We start from the raw sequence: 18,907 nt of genomic DNA, 5'->3' as shown, positions 1-18,907 counted from the left end.
ACAGCCTGTACATTTAGTTAGAATAACAATTTTGTTAGTCTCTTATCTATAAGGTTACTCTTTGTACTTATTCGGTTAGTTAGAATAATTATTTTGTTGTATTTATTCTTTGTACAGTACAAGGTGTGATTTCCCATACTAACAGAAAATTTTCAGTTCTTTCTTTCATATTCTCCCCTATCCTTCTTATTCTTCTTTCTTCACTTTCACCATTTTTCTTTTTTCCTTTGCACAGCCTCACTAGCTCATTGGCTTAGATGCCAAGTTTTAACATGGTGCAGTGAAGGTAGAGATGACGAATCTCGCTTGCCTCGTTGTGTGCAAAGAACTTGGTGAGCTGGGTTTTTTGTTTTCATATTAATCTAACTATATACATCTTAGTCATGCTAGTAGAGTTGCTATACTCGATAGCCAATTAATCATTAACAAGCTCCAACACCCTCCCCCACCAAAATCCAAAAATAAAAAATCGAAAGAGCACCATTTTTCAATGCTTTCGTTACTTACTTTGAACTTGTTTAAGTAGGCAAGTAGAAAAATAGTAGATTATCAAATCCATTGTTGATGGTTTAATATGTTTATCATTCATATATATATAAGCCTTATGTTTTTCAATCACTAAATAGTATTGAACCAAATAGAAGGAAGTGTTTAGTGTTCATTAAAAATTATAAAAAAATGACGAAATAACTTTATCTTTTAAAATTAATACTAAAAATTTTATATAATATCATTGTTAAAACTTTTCAGATAGAAAAACAATATTACTTGTTACTCCTGGGTAGGACAAATAACCGATTCAATTTTAGAATTTTGGTCTTCTAAAATATGCATTGTTGACTACAAAGTGACAGCAAGATAGATTACACATTACATTAAAAGCAATATATTAGCCTAAGCCATATAGGGAGGTACATAGGGAGAATTGGGGATCAAAGCACACAAAAAAACATGAATATGACTGCTACAGCATGTATCACCGCTCTAGAGTGAAAAAGATGATGAAGCTAATTCCTCAGCTGTCACCGGATTATGCAGCTGCAGTCACAATCAAACGTTCTAGTTAACCAACCTTAAATAACTTTAAGGTTCCACAACTATTTTCACATTTTTTCCCTCTAAAGCTTATTTTAATCAATTTAACTATCATATAATACAAGTTATGTGCAATTTAATTCCAAATCAGTGTACGGAATCTCATTCATGAAGCCAAAAAGGGAGAAACGGAACTTACAGCTTGCGAAAGAGTAAGGCAGTGAAAAGCACGGAAGAGATCATCGTTGTGGGAAGGAGCGAACTCATGGTTCCAATACGTGACGTCACGGAACGTTGCACTCGTTTCCCAACACTCATCACTCTTCTTTGATAAAACAAAACCAGAGAAGCCATGAGGAAGAGGGAGACTAGTACCTTGGAGCAACCTCCCTCTAAAATGGGCTTGCTGTAACGGTAAACCGTCGACCCCGACGCCGGTGAGCTTGGGTTTAAAATAGTCGGAAACGGAGGCTGGGCCATCGTGTTTCACACAGCACGGAACCTGGTGGATGCGACCGCTTAGGTCCTCGGCTTCGTCTTTCTTCAGAACTATGTTAGCAGGGGCTCCTCTTCCTCCTTTCTCCATTCTCTACTGTTGCTTCTCCAATGCCCTTTCAAACCCTAACCTAATCCCAAATTCCTCGATTTCCCAATTTGAAGTCAGCGGGTTTCGCGCCAAATGCATTAAAAAAAAAGATAATATGATTAATATCTTTATTTAAATTAGCATTTTTAGTTATGTAAAAATTCATTATTAGATTCAATGTAACTCGAAAATTAAATTTGACAACAATGATTAGATTATCAACAACACTGTTTATTTATCAAACACTCATAACACCCGTGTAAATATATAGTTATTGTAAATTAATTACGATTTAAATTACTTTTAAATTAACAAAATAAAAAAATTTGTATTAATTGATATCACCCATAAAAAATTTAGACGTAGCAAAATTGATAAATTATATGCCATGAAATTCTTCAGAAATTGAGTGTCCCCCTTGCCTTTTAAGTTTTAGTTTTAACTATATGCTGCTTCACCGTTTTATGTGATCAGGCGATACACTATTGTATTGATATAATATGCTGCCTATTGTATAATCGAAAACCCCGTTCCTTTGCATACAAATGGCTTAACAAAAAGAACAAAAAGTTGCTGCATATATAACATAAGAAGCATCATATCTAGTCCGTTAAAAAGATTCTCTTCTTCCATAAACTACATAAAGCTTCCCGTCCAAGAATTCAAGCTACCAATGTGCATAACTCTTCCACGTTATCTTCTGGTCAATATGGCTACTGCTTCCCACTCCAAACTACATATCACATCCTGCATGACAATCAACGAAAATTAAGATTTTGATCTTCAACTTGGTCAGTAAAAGGGAACCACCAAAAAATACCATCTGACGATTCAACATACAACAAACAATCTTAGCTGCATCAACTTACAGATGGGTTATGTCGATCAATATCAAAGCCGTTGATGGCACAAGGTTCTGCTAGCAGCTCAATAGGTTCCTCACCTACACATGGTAAGAATACAAAATTAAAGATGCAAGGAAAAAAATTTTAGTGACTAGTGCAATAAAAACAATGCTAAACTATAGATATTAGATAGTAATAAATTAGATGTCCAACTAGCAAGTTGCATTAGTAACGGACATATATACCTTGCTCAATTACGGCGAGAATCCCATCCTCTGAACAGATCATGGCAGGTAAGATCCGAGTAGACGTGGCGCTTGATTTTATGCATCGATCATATTGAACCTCCCAGACCTCGCTTTCAGATATTGACTGGACTTCAGCTCCAGAGAGTATAATGGGTTGTTGCTGCCACCTAAGATCCCAGGCAAAAACAGTACCTAAGGAGCCTCCAGCCTGAGAATATATTATGATTCCAGAAATGTCAGAAGAAGCTTACAACTAAAGAACTAAGTCTGAGCATCTCCAGACCACAAGAACTCAGGAGTCAGGAACCATTCAACCTGCAGTTGCTATCACAGAAGCTAAAAACAACAAACACTTTCCACAACCTGACAATGTCACCAAATTGGTATTACATGTTGTTTAATCAGTAATCACCCATCCAAGAGATACTAAACGCTGTCCTGGAATAATGTCACACTTATAAAGTCTTACAAATGTCATTAAACTTATCCCACATTTATATCTACAAATTTAGCAAAATGCTTCACCATTAGATACCTTTCATATATTTAGGTAGTAGTCTACAACTGAATTCAAAGAAGCACCTGCAAGCACCATAAACTACATATGCAGCACTAAAATCTAATATCAGTCATGCTCCTAACTCTTATCTGGGTATTTAGGATTTAGATGAAGTATCTTGTAAATCATTCAAAAATAAATCAATAAAGAAAGAAAGAACATGCCAGGCAAGTGTGCTTTCTCGATGGATGAATATCGATAGAGTGCACTATTCCAGCAGTGAATTTCTGATCCCTGCAACAAAACAACCAACAGCAGCTATCAAATACAAAAAAGTGGCACATATCAATGGTAACAAGAGAACAAGCATAATTGAATTTAACTAATTTCACACAATCTAATCCTCTCCAACACTTCGAACAATTGCAAAGCTCGCCATTTTCCTTACCAGTTAGCCTTAAACTGAGAAACCGGTCCACCGGGCTTCCTCTTGTCCCACCACTGAAGACTGAACCCATAACCACCTGTGGCGAACTCCATCGGCGACGCCCACTTCGCTGCCGTGTACGACACCAACCCACCACTATCGAACAACCTATCACGGCTCAAATTCGAATTCCCAATACTAACTAAGTTGACCCTCCCATCTTCCCCGACAGTCACACACTCTACCCCACCGTCCATGAGGTCAACGCACGAGCCCGGCACCGAGTGAAGCCCCTCCTCCTCGGGCATCGACACCTCCGATTCAAACGTTGCATCCGCAGGATCTGAAAACAGAATGTGGAGTGATCCGGCGGCGGTGGAGGCGGCGACGACGGTTTTCTGGAGGAACTGGGAGGCCCTTAGGGAGGAGACGCGGGAAGATGAGGAAAACGAAGAGTGAGGTTGGAGGGACAGTGGGTTAGGGTTTAAGGAGTGGATTTCGATGGAAGAGGAACCGGAATCGGTGTCGAATGCGGCGAGCACCGCGAACCGGTCGAACGTTGATAGCGGCGGAAGCCACCTAACGGCGTCGATGTACTTATGCTGTGGAAGACGGTGGATTACTGGGCGTTCCGATTCCAACATTGCCGTCGCTGCCATTCACAAGGGTTTAGAAGGGTTTTTCACTTTCTCCCAATTCTGAAGATTTTAATTTTGCATAGGGAAAAGGTGGGAAATGGGAATGTATTCTTTTACTGAAATGCCCCTGGAGTTTAAAGTGAATTACCTGGTTGCCCCTGGTTGTTTTCACCTTTTTCTTTGAATTTGTGAGGGTCAAGTATTAATTATAGATTGTGGATAAGAGTAGAATATGGTGGTAGTTGCTGGAAGGAGTTTTGGTGTTATCTTCTGCTTCGGTTGTTCTTCTCTTCCTGCGACCAAAAGTCAAAGGAAGTTTGGGACAACAACGTTGGCAAAGAGGGACGAGGTTCAAGAGAACAGCAAGAGTGAAAAGCGATCCTTTTTCTCACTGAAGATTTCAAAATCATTTCTTGCTCGAACTGCTATTGGAGTGTTTGGGTTGGGGTTCATTGATGCTGGGTAACCTTGCATTTTTTTTCTCTGTTGCTTCTGAATTCTGAAAGATTTGTTAAATGTGCGGCTCATTATTAGAATGGTTTCAAATGCTGTTATTCAGGTACAGTGGAGACTGGTCAAGGACTGGAGTGATAACAACACAGAATGAGGAATTGCTTAGGCTTGCAGCTTTTCTAGTAGTTCCCTTGTGTATCTTTCTCATTGTTTCTCTGCCCGTTGATTCAGATTCGTATACTTCTTAATTCTGCATGAGTTTAATGTGCATAACTTGTATGTTTAAGTATTTCAACATTTCTTGTGGGTATGAATTGTTGCTTTAAATGATCTGAAGATTTACCCTTTCTAGTAGCTATTGATTGGCCCTAGTTCAGTAGTTTCAGGTTAGTGTGACTGTTTAAGCGTCACAAAATTAAAAAATCGATTGGTTACTAACATTCAATGGTTTCCTGAGAAAAAACTGTAAACATTTGAATGATCAATCTCTGTTTCTCAATGCGGTTCAATCAATGAGGTGGCTACTATTCTGCAACAGAAAAAGTTTCTTGCCTTCTTGGTGTCTGTAATCATTTTATCACACTTATCAAGTAAAGTGGTATACAACACTCACCGTCGAGTTAATGAGAAAAGTAGGAACAGAAATGCAGAACAAAGAGGAAGAAAGGAAAGTTAGTGCAGATATGTGTTTGTTACATTATCTCATCAAGGCATGTCATAACCTAAAATTTTCATGCATATAATCACAAAATATGTGAATATAACCGCTGCCTTGATGATTCTGTCAAGATTTTTTTTTGTACCCACTTTCATATCCTTCTAAATTAAATTAGCCATACTAAGAGATCAAGATTAGTGTCTCATAGTCACGGTCTAATGCATGGTTCTGCTCAGCCAATATATGAAAATCAAATTATTAAGAGTGAACACGAGGCCTAGTACGTTACCAACGTTTTGCAATTGCAATGCACAATAAATATTGAGAAAGAAGTGGTACAATAATCGTACATACAAGATACAACAAGAACGGGTGGTTTCTCTCACAAGTTAACCAACCAGCTAGCCTTTCTACTGATATGTAAGATAGAACTATGACTCATACAACAGGAGACAACCTAATTGTGATTTGCTAAAATGAACAAGTTGGGGATCCCAGTCGAAAATCCAATATAACTAGTGTGGCAACACTATGAGCAAGTGCACCAAGAACAACAAAAACATGAAATATCTGATGGCTTTGCCCTGCAAGATCAAATGCTCCAGGCTTCCATCGCTCTGGTATCCTAGACACATAAAATCCAGCTCCTGTGGCATATAGGACTGCCATGGCAAGCTCATATCCAACCGCAATGTTTATATGTGGATGTCCCCAGTGCAGGGCAAGTGCATGAGCTGCAGGAATTATGCCTGAAAATCCCATGCAGAGGAACAAGGAGGCCCTGAGAGGTCTGAACCGTGGCGAGGAAAATGATGGTGCAAGAAGGGTAATAATGGCTAGGATTCCCAGCACAGATATTGATGTCAAATAGAATAATCTTGCATATGGATTGCATAAGAAAGCATAGTAAATTGGAGCAATAAAGGAACAAACAATCATAAGTGAAATTCCAGCGTAATCTAGACGCCAGAAAAAGAGGCTGAAACTTTCGGAGTGGCAAGCTAGAAGATGGGATAGAGAACTGCAAGCAAGGCACCCCATTCCCCCGGCTAAGAAAACGAACCACGGCCATCGAGGAACTATTTCTACACCAGATTCTCTCATGTTGAGAAGGATAGATGGATCCTGAACGTGTCTCAAATGCAAATCCTGGAAAATATAAATTAAAAATATATATATATATAACAAAAGAAAAAATGATTGAACAGCGTATGACTTCATTAGTTATCACATCAAGTTTACTAAATCATTTTTTAATATTTGTCATTTAAAAATCATTGTTAGTATATGAAAGATACAGAGGACATTATTACACGATTTAAGAATGCACATCAATTTCTTGGCAAGTCCCAAATCATGATCTGCCGTGTATCTGGTCTAAAAATTCATAAGACTGAAGATTAATAATATACCAGCCAAAAGGTTGTGTGACTGCTGCTTAATAATAATAAGATATCCATGAAAATGTAAAAGTAATAACATGAGCTATGATGAACAAGTATGGCAAGATAAACATGCAATGATTGTAACTTATAGTTAGTGAATAAAAGGAAGTTACATATGCTATGTGATGACACATGAAAACAAATCAAGCGTAGTGCGGTGCTCCTGATTAACAAGGAAACAAACATTTTCAAATATTAATATAAATCTTTTAACAATTTATCGTCCTTTTATTATTATTTTATTATAGATATTTAATTTTTTTGGCATATCTATGCAATATAATAAGATGATGAGAAGATGCCAACAAATGATAAAATTAAATAAAAGCTAACCGGAAATGCAACAGTGTCAGAGTGGTTTATCTCCTTCGCCGTCGTCAACAACCCAAACGCCGCCGGTACTCTGGTGGTTCCACCTCAAACACACACGACATCAGATAATCTTGGCATTATTAACACAACACAGCACACACAAGAAAACGACGCAGCATCGCTGTCAATAACTTAATAACAGAACAGTCAATACCTGAGCAAATCGCCGAAGCCTAGCTTCGCCGTCGCCGTGGTGCTCATCACGGCCATAGCAGCAAATATCAGAAATCCACCTAAGTGACTGCAGAAAAAAACACGTTGTAACCATTGCACACCAATTGTTTGTAGAAAATGGCGTGAGAGAGAGTCAGAAATCGGAGAGAAGAGTTGTGTGAAGTGCAGCTAACTCACGTCCAGATGTTTAGGGTTTCATTGTGCCATGCGAAGATGCTCCACAAGGCATCCTTCACCGGCCACTCGGAACGGTAATAATCGAGGATGAACTCGCTGTCTCGCAGGTACTCCGGAAGCTCCTCGAACCTCACCAATCGCTTCTGGAACCTCTTCGTTTCCTTCGATCTCGAATCATTTTTGATGCTCTCAACGACTTTTCGGCCGTTCTTGTTGCCGCTCCGGCGGCTGCTGGTCATCTTCGATGGCTTGGTCGCTTGTTTGCTTGCCCGCCGTGTTCGCAATGCCTCGCCGGGAAACTTCACCGGTTCCGTCTCCGGCTATGATTAACGCCCTGTCCAGGCATTCTCGAAAGTTGTATTTAACAATTTATATTTATAGTCAAGACAAGACAACACCATGTGATCCGTTTCATCTATTTTTCTTTATTCTTGGAATAATATTTTTAGTTAAAAAAAATATTTTTTAGTAATTTAAAAAGGCATAGTATAAATAGCCAAGTAAGCATGCTTATCAATACTTTGACAAGTGTACAAAATTATTTAGAGTAAAGAATTATTTTTTGTCTCCAATATTTTAAAATTGTTTTAATATTATCATGTTATTATAGATATCTTAATAGAATTTAAAGTAGTATAATATTAAAGTGACAAAAACTTTTATTAATTTTAGTTATTATTTAATTAGTATAAATATTAAATTATTTTTAATATATAAATTAATAATAATTTATGTGTGTAAATTTTAAAAAATATAGGTGCAAACTGTTATTGATTTATATGTATAAAATTTTAGTAAATATATATAAATTATATACTTTTTGTATGTAAAATATCTGTAAATATGAGTATCAATTATTATTAGCTAAATATTGACTAAAAATAATCATATAGCATTGTTCTTAAAATAATTTTAAGATATTAAGAACTTGAATAAAAAATTTTAAATATTAGAAATAAGTTTAGGATCTAAATATTAAGGGATAAAAACACTATTTTATTCTAAATTTTATTAATAATTTCTTTGTACAAAGTTATCATTTACAATACTATATTAACAATCTAAATAAATTTATCATAAAATTTATTTTAGTCCCTATTTTAATATAAGTTCTTACCTTTTATTCTTATAAGTAAGAATTTAATTTTAATATATTGTCAATATAAAACTATTTTACACATACATTCTATCACATAAATGTCATATTAATAAAAAATACTTAAATTTTATATTGACCATCTGAATAATTATCTAAAAGAATAATTATAATTACACAAATATCAAATATGTAAAATATTTTATATTATCGGTATATTAATTAAACTTATTAAATAATATCTTATAACTTATTTCAATATGTATTTTAAAATAATTATAAATATTTTATTTTTTAATTATTTTTTAATTTTATTTATCATTTATTTTTAATTAATTATATTAATGTATAAAAAATTAATTCAAATACGACAATACTTGTATTAATTAGTGTAACTTTTTAATTTGAGATTAACTTATATTATGTTAGTATCATTTTCTGTAAAGAATAATTATTAGACCAACAAATAAATATATTAGATCAAAAAACTTTTTTAAAATACCAAAATACAAAAAAATAATATTAAAAAATCTCAAACAAAAAATAATAAAATATAAAATAATAAAAACAAATACAATATAAGTTTGTCCAATATTCAAATGCATTATTTTTAAATTCTTTTAAAATGTTAATTTTTCTTACTTAATTTTTTAATTTATTGTGTAGTAAACATATAAATTCATTCATTCTTTAATTAATAATGGTTACATCCTTTTAAATATCTTTTTGTTAAAATATTTGAGTTTAACACAAATTAAAGATAATATTCAACTAAAATAACTACTATATTAGACTAAATGAAGTGTTTATTGAATAATTATAATTTTTTTTTAAATTTTACCATTTCTCACAATGATGATAGATTTATTGATTCAAAGTAATTTACAATATTTTTTCTATTTTAAGATAGATAATAAAAATTTACGTCGAAAAAATAGGGTATAATTTATATTTATTATTTATGCATAAGCACCATTATATATAATAATTACTTATGATCTCTATAAAAAAAGAAATAAATAAAAAAATTAGTAAAAGACGCACAACAGCCTCATCAACATTATTTCATCACTCATATCCTCAAAATCAAAAATAAAATTAAGCAAGGAATACAATTTAAATATTGAAAATACTCAATACATAAAGAATTAGAATAAATTAACTTGTTTTAGATAAAAATAATAAAATTTATAATAAAAAATTATAAAAACTTAAATAAATAAAAATAAAATAAAATAAATAGAAAAGATAGAGTACAATAACAAATAATAATATTTTATAGGTTATAAAAAAAATAAAAAAAGTATAAATAATATATCATAGAAGAAAAAAAGTATTACTGAATAAAAAATCAATTGGTAGAAAAATGAGATCATCTTTTAGTATATATGATTTTTTATCGTGAATAAGTTATCCAATACAAAAATAGATAAAAAAAATTATTTTTTTAATAAATTGAATAAATATTTACAATCATATAATTATTATTGGGCACATAACTATTAGGTAATAAATTACAAAAAAAATGTTATTAATTAGAAATATTAGATTTGACATTAAATAAAAAACATATATATATAATAATGAATAAAATTTGAAATTTAAAATTAAAATATTTAAAATCAAAGAAGAAAATATAAAGAAATTTTTGGTAAACAACAACTCAAACATTAACATGACAATAAATGAAATTGTTTATACTGTATCCTAAAATATAAAGCTAGGCTCAATAAGGATAAAAGGTCCAATCTTAAAAGGTAGCCTTTATTCCATGTCCGACCTCTTTAAAGAAGTCGAACACCAACAGAGAGGTCCAGCTCTATTTGTCCAAGCAAGTAACTGTCTCTGCAAATCTCTCCACTACATCTAGAAGGGAGATCTTAATAGCCTCCTAAAATAAAAGGAATGGTCATCTATCAATAAAGGTGGAACTACTCCAACAAATGTGGTTATTAACTCTACTATAAATATATTGGCACCCTCAGGTATAAGACATGTTCTAATCTACTAAAAATCTGCCTAAAATCCTTGCTAACTTAAGTATCAGAGTCTCTTGTAGGTACCACTCCCCATCTCCTCACAAGAAACTCGGACAGGTAGCACCTCAACATCAACAAGTCAGACGTTGCTATACAAAGAGATCTGAACCTCACGTTCAGGCTCAAATCAACGCTTTAGATAGCCCTCGAAACAGAAATAAAATAATACATAGTTGAATTAATTAAATTAAATAATTGATATAATAAATTTAATATGACTTTTTTACTCAATAAAGTAAGTTAAATTAATAAAAAAATAGTTTATAAATATGTCATGTAAAAGTTATAATAGTTTAAAATCATTAATCAAAATATATAAGACGAAAAACTAATATAATTAATTAGTTATAGTTAATATGGTCAAATATATAATTAATTATAACAGTTTAAACTCATTAATCAAAATGGATAAGATAAAAGATTAATACAAATTAAAATAAAATTAATTTATTTATTGTAGTCAAATAAAATAATTAATGTAATTGAATAATTATCTATCATAAAAAAATATAGAAGGATGAATTAAAATGTATTTCAAAGTTAAAAATAAAATTTATTTAAATTAAACATTAAATAAGTTTGATATATTAGAGATAAAAAAATAATATATATTTTATTATATATGTACTATTTTTTTTCAAAGTTTATCTATTAATTATTCTATAAACATAAATTAAAATCTTAAATTTGTAATACAATTCATTGAGTTAAAATTCATTTTTATTTTACCTAATTTAATAATTATTTTAAAAATAATACATCGTTTTTGTCTAAATAGTTTTTTATATTTTTAACATTTTAAAACTGTCTTAACGTTATCTTACTTTTACAATAAAATAATATTAAAATAATTTACAAATATTAAAGACTTAAATTAAATAATTTCATATTATGGACAATTTTATAATTTTTTTTAAATACAAAAATAAAAACAATACTTTAATCTATTATTTATATTTAACATAACTTCTCGATATATTATATCTTCTAAATTTCATATAGTTTACAAAAGGAATATAATAGTCCGTTCTTTCATTCAGGTTTATTATGTAGAGATTTATTTAATCCTTATCTTTTAATTTATCGTGTTTGGTTAGTATCTTAATCTTTGTGTCCATATCTATATGTTGAGTGGACATAAACACTAAACAAATCATATGTTAGGAAACTAGTGAATTAACAGTTAGGACACCAAATCAATAAATTCGTTAGAAAATTATATTTAGCAAATCAATTATGATATATATAAGTCACAAAAAAAAATATGATATCTATAAAACAAATCAACAATCAAATCTGTAGCCAGACTTTAATTTTTTAGTAACTTGTAGTTACTGTATTTAGTATTAATAAATTAAATAACTGCATTAGTTAAGAGAGTTAAAAAGTAGTTAGTTAACTTAAGTTAGTTAGTTAGATTTAATTTGTGACAGATGATTGAGTATCTTGTATATATATTTAACATCACAATAATAGAAAACATTTTTGTCACTCTAACTAATGTTCATCTCAAAATTTCTCTCTTGTATGATGTAATTCCACTATCATCTTTGATTATTCTGTAATTAGAACAAAAAAATTTTCATGATGCAGTGAGCGTGGAACTTACAAAAAAGAGTGTATCATTATATGCAAAAACTCAATTGCAGAGAGGTTCATGTGAATTAGTGTTTACATGAATTTGTTCATTAATGGAAACAAACATGCAAGAAAGAGGGACAAATCTATAAATTCAATTTCAGCAATTGAATTCCGAAATTTTACAAGAATGATAGCACAATTTAATGCGATGCAAGCTTAATATTTCTTCGGTGTTAGTCCATTGCAAGATCCATTATACCTTCATTCTAGCGAAACTCCTGGAATTTCACTTATAGATATTCCATTAACCAATTCGAACTACCATTTGTGGTCTAGATCAATGAAGATCTCGCCAAAATTGAAGAACAAGCTCAAGTTCATCGATAGAACCCTAATCAAACCAGAGGAGGACGATCCTTTAATTTGTTTAAAGCTTGGGATCGATGCAACAATTTTATTATCTTGCTTATATAGATCACTCGGTTTTGAGATTTTGCAAAGTGTGCTCCGATGCGACAACAATCATGAACTATGGAAGGATTTAAAGCACCGCTTCTATCAGGGAGACCTCTTCAGATTTGCAGATCTTGAAGAAGAAATGTTTGCTATGAAACAAGGTGAGCTCACGATCACTTCTTATTACAGAAAATTGAAAAGTGTTTGGAAAGAATTAGAAGAATTTAGAACTATACATTTATATTCTTGCTTGACTGAATGTAAATGTGGTCAGAATATTGATAAGATTAGAGAACATAGAGAATAGTTTCATGTAATACGCTTCCTTAGAAAATTAAATGATCAATATGCAAATGTTCGTTCACAAATTATACTTGTAAAACCCCTACCAGATGTTAGCACAATGTTTTCTTCACTACTCCAACAAGAAAGGCAAATGATGCACTTGATAGATAGACCCGGGATCCAAATTGATGATAAATGCTATTAAAGCTGTGAATGCAAATGCACTTAGTAATAGTGTAGCAGCTAATACAAATGCCTTTGGGACTTATCAAGGAGGAAGCAATTACAATAAAGGTAGAGGTAGGGGACGCGGTGGTAGAGGCAAAGGAAATGGTAGAGAAACTCCTAAGATGTGCTTCCGTTGTGGAAAGAGTGGGCACTTGGTTGACACATGTTATATCGTATACATGGCTTTTCACCATATATGCAAAGAAATCAATTTAAGATGAACAGTAATTCATTAAACTCAATTAACTCTATTACAGTTGTGACCTATGAGTAATGATGAATACAACACTGAACTTTTGGTTTAAAAGAAAGAAAAGATCAGTCTCGATGGCTTATTTTCAGACAAGTAGAAAGAAGCACTTATTGCCTTAATTCAACAGCAATGTAATGACCCTCCGAGTTATGAAAAATGGGCATTTGTACATATAATATCTGCATGTACCTTCTATTTCTTATCAATTTTCAGCCATTTTTTAACTAGTTATGACTGGATTTTGGATACAGGAGCTAGCGCTCATGTATCATTTCCACTCAATTTCTTTCAATCTATAAAATACATTAAGTATGTTCAAATAATCATGCTCTCAAACTGTCACAACAATAAGTAGGGCAATTTTCTTTTCAACAAGCTTTTACTTGATTGATGTACTATATGTTCCATCTTTTAAAACATTCTAATTTATGTTTCTAAAGCAACTAAAGCACTTTCTTGTTCCTTTTCATTCAATGCACATGATTGTGAGATTCAGGAGTTACTTACCTCGAATATTATTGGAGTTGCTAATCAAAAGAGAGAATTGCATATAATGAAGGCAGTAGCCATACAAACAAGTCTTCCAGTTGCAACAGAGGTTGATGCATCAAAACTCATACATCAAGCACGCACAAACAACATTACTCATTCATTAGATGCAATTTTATGGCATCATAGATTAGGACATATCTCATGTAATAAGATCAAACAGATGCAAAAATTATATCCTTTCATTTCATATCATACCACTGATGTACCTTGTTCTTCATGTCATTATGCTAAACAAAAATGAATACTATTTAATGATAGCACTACTGAATCTCTGTATTTGTTTGATCTTATACATATGGATATTCAGGCCCCAATTGCTATGCCTTCTATCTCTGAACATATGTAATTTTTAACAATTATTGATGACAAAAGCAAATTCACATGGTTATTGTTCATGCAACACAAATCTGAAGTTAGAAAAATAGTAGAGGATTTTGTTCAGTTGATTGAAACGTAACATCATAAAACAATTAAGAGCATTCGCTTAGATAATGGTAAAAAAATTCTTGATGCCCTTTTTTTACTATTAGAAAAAGATTTTATACCAAACTAGTTGTGTGAAAACACGACGGCAGAGTGGAATGGTGGAGACAAGACATCAAAAAATCTTAAACATGGCAAGAGTTCTCATTTTTAAATCTAATATACCTACTTTTTTTTGGCATTTTGTTGTGGCCCATGCCACTCATATTCTAAATTGGGTACCTCACATTAAAGTGAAAGCCTCTAGCCCTTATGAAATGCTTCATCAAAAATTGCCTGAAATTAACCATTTCAAAATATTTGATAGTCTGTTTTATGCATCTACTTTAGTGTCTCATAGGAAGAAGATCGACTCTCGAGCTCGAAAATGTGTCTTTTTAGGCTTTAAACGAGGAACTAAAGGATACATTTTTTTAGATACTAGAGTAGAGAGATTTTCATTTCTAAAAATGTGATGTTTTATGAGCACAACTTCCCTTTCAAAAATTCTACAGGGCCTATATTTTTCAACGAAATTCCAAACTCACCCTATAACTTATGTTACATATTTGTTTATGAGATTGCTTCCAATAGTTCCACTACTACTCATACAAATATTTTAGACAATATGGCTTTGCCTGTTGCACTTTTTCAATTAAGTAACACTCATCGTTTGCATCCTAATCATTCATAGCACAATAATAATTTTTTCTCACTAAATTCTGATACGAATTCAACCACACTCACGGCATGCATCAACCCCTTCTGCAGCCAATTCAGCCTTGTCAATAGCGTAACTTGAATTAAGAAGATCAACAAGACAATGATCTCAATCTGCTTATTTCGATACCTTTCATTGTATGCAATTCACGACATCAAATCAGCAGCGCTCAACCATCATCAATAAAAAATATTCTCTCTCCAAGTATGTGTGTTTGGATTCTCTATCTTCAAGCCACAGGGCTCCTTCAGTTGCGATCACACAAAACACTGAACTTAGAAGTTATAAGGAGGAAATCACTCCAAGCTGTTGGTGGCAAGCAATAATTGACGAACTAAAAGCTCTTGAAGATAATAAGACATAGACATTGACCTCTCTTCCTTGAGGAGAGAAGGCGATCAGTTGTAAATGAATTTTTAAAACCAAATTCACATCCAATGGTGAGATTGAAAGACATAAAGCCCGAATGGTGGCAAAGGGCTTTACTCAAACAGCTAGCTTTGATTACTTCGATACGTTCAGTCCTATGATCAAACTCACCACATTACGAGTCTTACTGACCATTGTTGCAGCTCGAAATTGATTTGTGCACCAGATGGATGTCAACACCATGTTTCTCCATGGCAATTTTTCTGAGAAAGTTTACATGAAACCTCCTTTAGGCCTTCGAGCCTGTGCTAGTTTTGTGTGCAAGTTGCAGCGCTCCCTTTATGGAATGAAGCAAGCCAGTCACCAGTGGCACAGAAGTTATGTTGTGTTTTTCTTCAATCTAATTTCTCTTAATCTAAGGCTAACAACTGCTTGTTTAGTAAGAGAGTTAGTGACTCTTTTACTTGTATCTTAGTTTACGTGGATGACTTAGTGATGGGAGGCAATTATTTGCATGAAATTCAAAGAGTGAAGAAAATGCTTAATGAAAAATTCACAATTAAAGACTTGGGGGACTTGAAATTTTTTGTTGGACTCGAAGTAGCACGCAGCCACAAAGGTATTGCCATGTACCAACGTAAGTATACATTAGATTAGTTAGATGAGTTTGTATTGAATGATGCAAAGCCAGTCTATACACCTATGGATTATACGGTAAAGCTCTCCAAAACTTCAGGTACTCCTTTAGGAGATGTCTCTAGCCACGGAAGATTAATTGGCCGATTGATTTACTTGACAAACACACGTCCAGATATTTGCTTCGTTGAGTAAGCTTAGCCAATACTTGGATTGTGCCGCAGACACTTATTTTAAGGCTGCACTACTTGTGTTTAGGTACCTTAAAGGTGCACCAGCAAAGAGGGTTTTATTTTCTGCCTCCACAGATCTCAACCTATCAGCTTTTTCGGACTCGGATTAGGGAGCTTCTCCGAATACTCGTCTATCCATTTTTGGTTTTTGCTACTTCTTAGGAAAGTTCTTAATTTCATGGAGATGCAATAAATAACAAACAGTGGCGCGCTCCTCTGTTGAGGCAAAGTATCGAGCCATGGAAAGCTTGTGATGTGCAAAGATGTTTGGTTGTCTTTCATTTTGCGTGACTTTCAGGCACCCTTGAGCAAACTAATACTCTATATTGTGATAATCAATCAGCTCTCTACATTGCGGCCAACCTCGTGTTTCACGAATGGACGAAACATATCGAGATTGACTATCACACTATGCGAGAAAGAATGTAAAATTGATCTTTAAAGCTACTACCAATTTTATCAGCTAACCAAGTGGCTGACATTCTGACCAAGCCCTTAGCTCTAAATCCATTTTCATTATGTGAGGTCAAGTTGGAATTGATCAATTTTCACACTCCCAATTTGAGGGAGAATATCCAGAATTTAGTCTTTCGATTATTTGTAGTCACTGTATTTAGTATTAGTAAGTTAAATAACTGTATTAGTTAGGAGAATTAGAGAATAGTTAATTAATGTGAGTTAGTTAGTTAGATTGTAATTTGTGACTGATGACTGAGTATATGGGAGCCACTCAAATAAAGACGCTGAGAATGTCTTTTTATAAAGATGTTTTTTAATAATTAAAGTTTAACATATATAATTGATTAAATTGTGTTATTTTTGTCAAAATTAGGTTAGACAAATTGATTTGACCGAAAAATGGTGAATCAAATCATGAACTGGTCTAAATTAATATTATTTTTTATAGAAAATGACTACAATACCTTATTATAGAAAATGACTAAAATACTTCTATTATCTATATTAATTTTGAGAATCCTAAATTTTAGTCTTTTATTTTTCTATCGTAGGGTTAGGATTTAGAATTTTTAAAATTAACATATATATATATATATATATATATATATATATATATATATAATAAGAGTATTTTAATCACTCTTTATAATAAAGATATTGTAGTCATTTTTTATAAAAAAATAATATTAATTTAGACCAATTCAAGATTTGATTCACCATTTTTTTGGTTAAATCAATTTGTCTAGCCTAGTGTTAACAAAAATAACATGATTTAATCGATTATATATATTAAATTTTAATTATTAAAAAATATTTAAAAAATTTGTTTAAACGTTTTTATCTAAATGAGTTCGTATATACATATTCAACATCACAATAATGGAAAACACTTTTGTTACTTTAATTAATTCTCAAAATCTCTTTTTTGATATGGTGTAACTCAACTGTCACTTTTGATTTCTCTACAACTGAAACAGATTTTTTAAAAAAAATTAGTTATTTTTGTATAATACATATATACTTAAATATAATATATTTATATATAAATATGTGATGATTAATTTAATAATTAATTTTTTTTTCACATAAAATTTATTGTTAGCCAGTGTAAAAATGTTTTTTGATATATTATTGACATTGAAAATCTGAAAGCTTCTATTTACAATATCTTTAATTATGTTTCAAATAACTTATTAGAAAAACCGATTAATCTATTTTTTATTTTACAAAGGGAGCGGGATTAATAAAAGTCCATAATAGTAAGATTGAAAAAATAAAATTTATACCAACTATGCTATGCATATATTAAAATTAACTACTAATATAAAATATATATTAAAATATAAAATACATATTAAAAATAAGTTAAGTAACATTAATGATTTATATATACAAATATATATTAATTAATTTTGATAATTAATTTTAATATATAAATAATATTTTAATTTTTTACAAAAACGTACTTTTTATAGCATTTAAAATTCTTTTTGCAAAAAGAATTTGTTGGGATATCTATAATTTTTTCAATTTTTTTAATTTTTGCAAAATTTAACAAAGTATTTCAATAGTTAAAAAAGGAAATTCAATTTTCCTGTTAGAATTTCTTAATTTTTTCGCATAAAAAAGATATAAAAATATATTTTTTTTTTACGTTTCATGTTATTTTATCAAAACAAATTATTTTAAATATTAATATATTTATATATAAATATATTTAAATTTAATTTATTTTTAATATATATTTATATTTTAATATATATTTTATACTAATAATTAATTTTAACGATTAATTTTAATATACACATAAGATAATCGATCTATCAATTACGGTCACGAACTTTTTTAAAATTTAATCATATAGTATTAATCTATCAATTAGGTACCATACTAAAAGTTAAATCCTTTAAAATACTTCACTGCTGTTTGGTCCCCGAGTAGTTATATATCCACGTCTTCTTCCCACTATAAATTAATAAG

At 31.4% G+C, this 18,907-nt stretch overlaps 3 protein-coding genes and 1 long non-coding RNA gene across 6 annotated transcripts; 1 reads left to right on the top strand and 3 right to left on the bottom strand.

Moving 5' to 3' along the window:
- Nucleotides 1-782: 782 nt before the first annotated feature.
- On the bottom strand, nt 783-1,829 carry LOC112699575 (uncharacterized). Its single transcript, XM_025751718.2, has 2 exons — nt 1,235-1,829; nt 783-1,038 (listed from the first exon to the last, which is right to left on the bottom strand). Exons 1-2 carry the CDS (start codon nt 1,619-1,621, stop codon nt 985-987), a joined length of 441 nt encoding a protein of 146 aa, XP_025607503.1. The 5' UTR covers nt 1,622-1,829; the 3' UTR covers nt 783-984.
- Nucleotides 1,830-2,106: 277 nt separating this feature from the next.
- Nucleotides 2,107-4,373, bottom strand: LOC112699543 (nuclear pore complex protein NUP43). The gene is made up of 5 exons (XM_025751716.3): nt 3,662-4,373; nt 3,438-3,507; nt 2,712-2,922; nt 2,491-2,564; nt 2,107-2,368 (listed from the first exon to the last, which is right to left on the bottom strand). Exons 1-5 carry the CDS (start codon nt 4,297-4,299, stop codon nt 2,315-2,317), a joined length of 1,047 nt encoding a protein of 348 aa, XP_025607501.1. The 5' UTR covers nt 4,300-4,373; the 3' UTR covers nt 2,107-2,314.
- Nucleotides 4,374-4,450: 77 nt separating this feature from the next.
- Nucleotides 4,451-5,085, top strand: LOC112699591 (uncharacterized). Its single transcript, XR_011864369.1, has 2 exons — nt 4,451-4,740; nt 4,838-5,085. It is a non-coding gene; the product is annotated as an uncharacterized lncRNA (long non-coding RNA).
- Nucleotides 5,086-5,674: 589 nt separating this feature from the next.
- LOC112699506 (heptahelical transmembrane protein 2) lies at nt 5,675-7,974 on the bottom strand. 3 transcript variants are annotated; one of them, XM_072200147.1, is made up of 5 exons: nt 7,558-7,974; nt 7,361-7,447; nt 7,168-7,237; nt 6,948-6,997; nt 5,675-6,538 (listed from the first exon to the last, which is right to left on the bottom strand). In XM_072200147.1, exons 1-4 carry the CDS (start codon nt 7,794-7,796, stop codon nt 6,953-6,955), a joined length of 441 nt encoding a protein of 146 aa, XP_072056248.1. In that variant the 5' UTR covers nt 7,797-7,974; the 3' UTR covers nt 5,675-6,538; nt 6,948-6,952. The 3 variants fall into 3 exon arrangements, with proteins under 3 accessions (XP_072056248.1, XP_025607499.1, XP_025607498.1); XM_025751714.3 differs by lacking the exon at nt 6,948-6,997 and adding an exon at nt 6,703-6,766; XM_025751713.3 differs by lacking the exon at nt 6,948-6,997.
- Nucleotides 7,975-18,907: the final 10,933 nt, after the last annotated feature.

Source organism: Arachis hypogaea, chromosome 1 (genome assembly GCF_003086295.3).
Source record: "Arachis hypogaea cultivar Tifrunner chromosome 1, arahy.Tifrunner.gnm2.J5K5, whole genome shotgun sequence".
NCBI classification, from domain to species: domain Eukaryota; kingdom Viridiplantae; phylum Streptophyta; class Magnoliopsida; order Fabales; family Fabaceae; genus Arachis; species Arachis hypogaea.
This window is presented reverse-complemented; position numbering and strand designations above follow the sequence as displayed.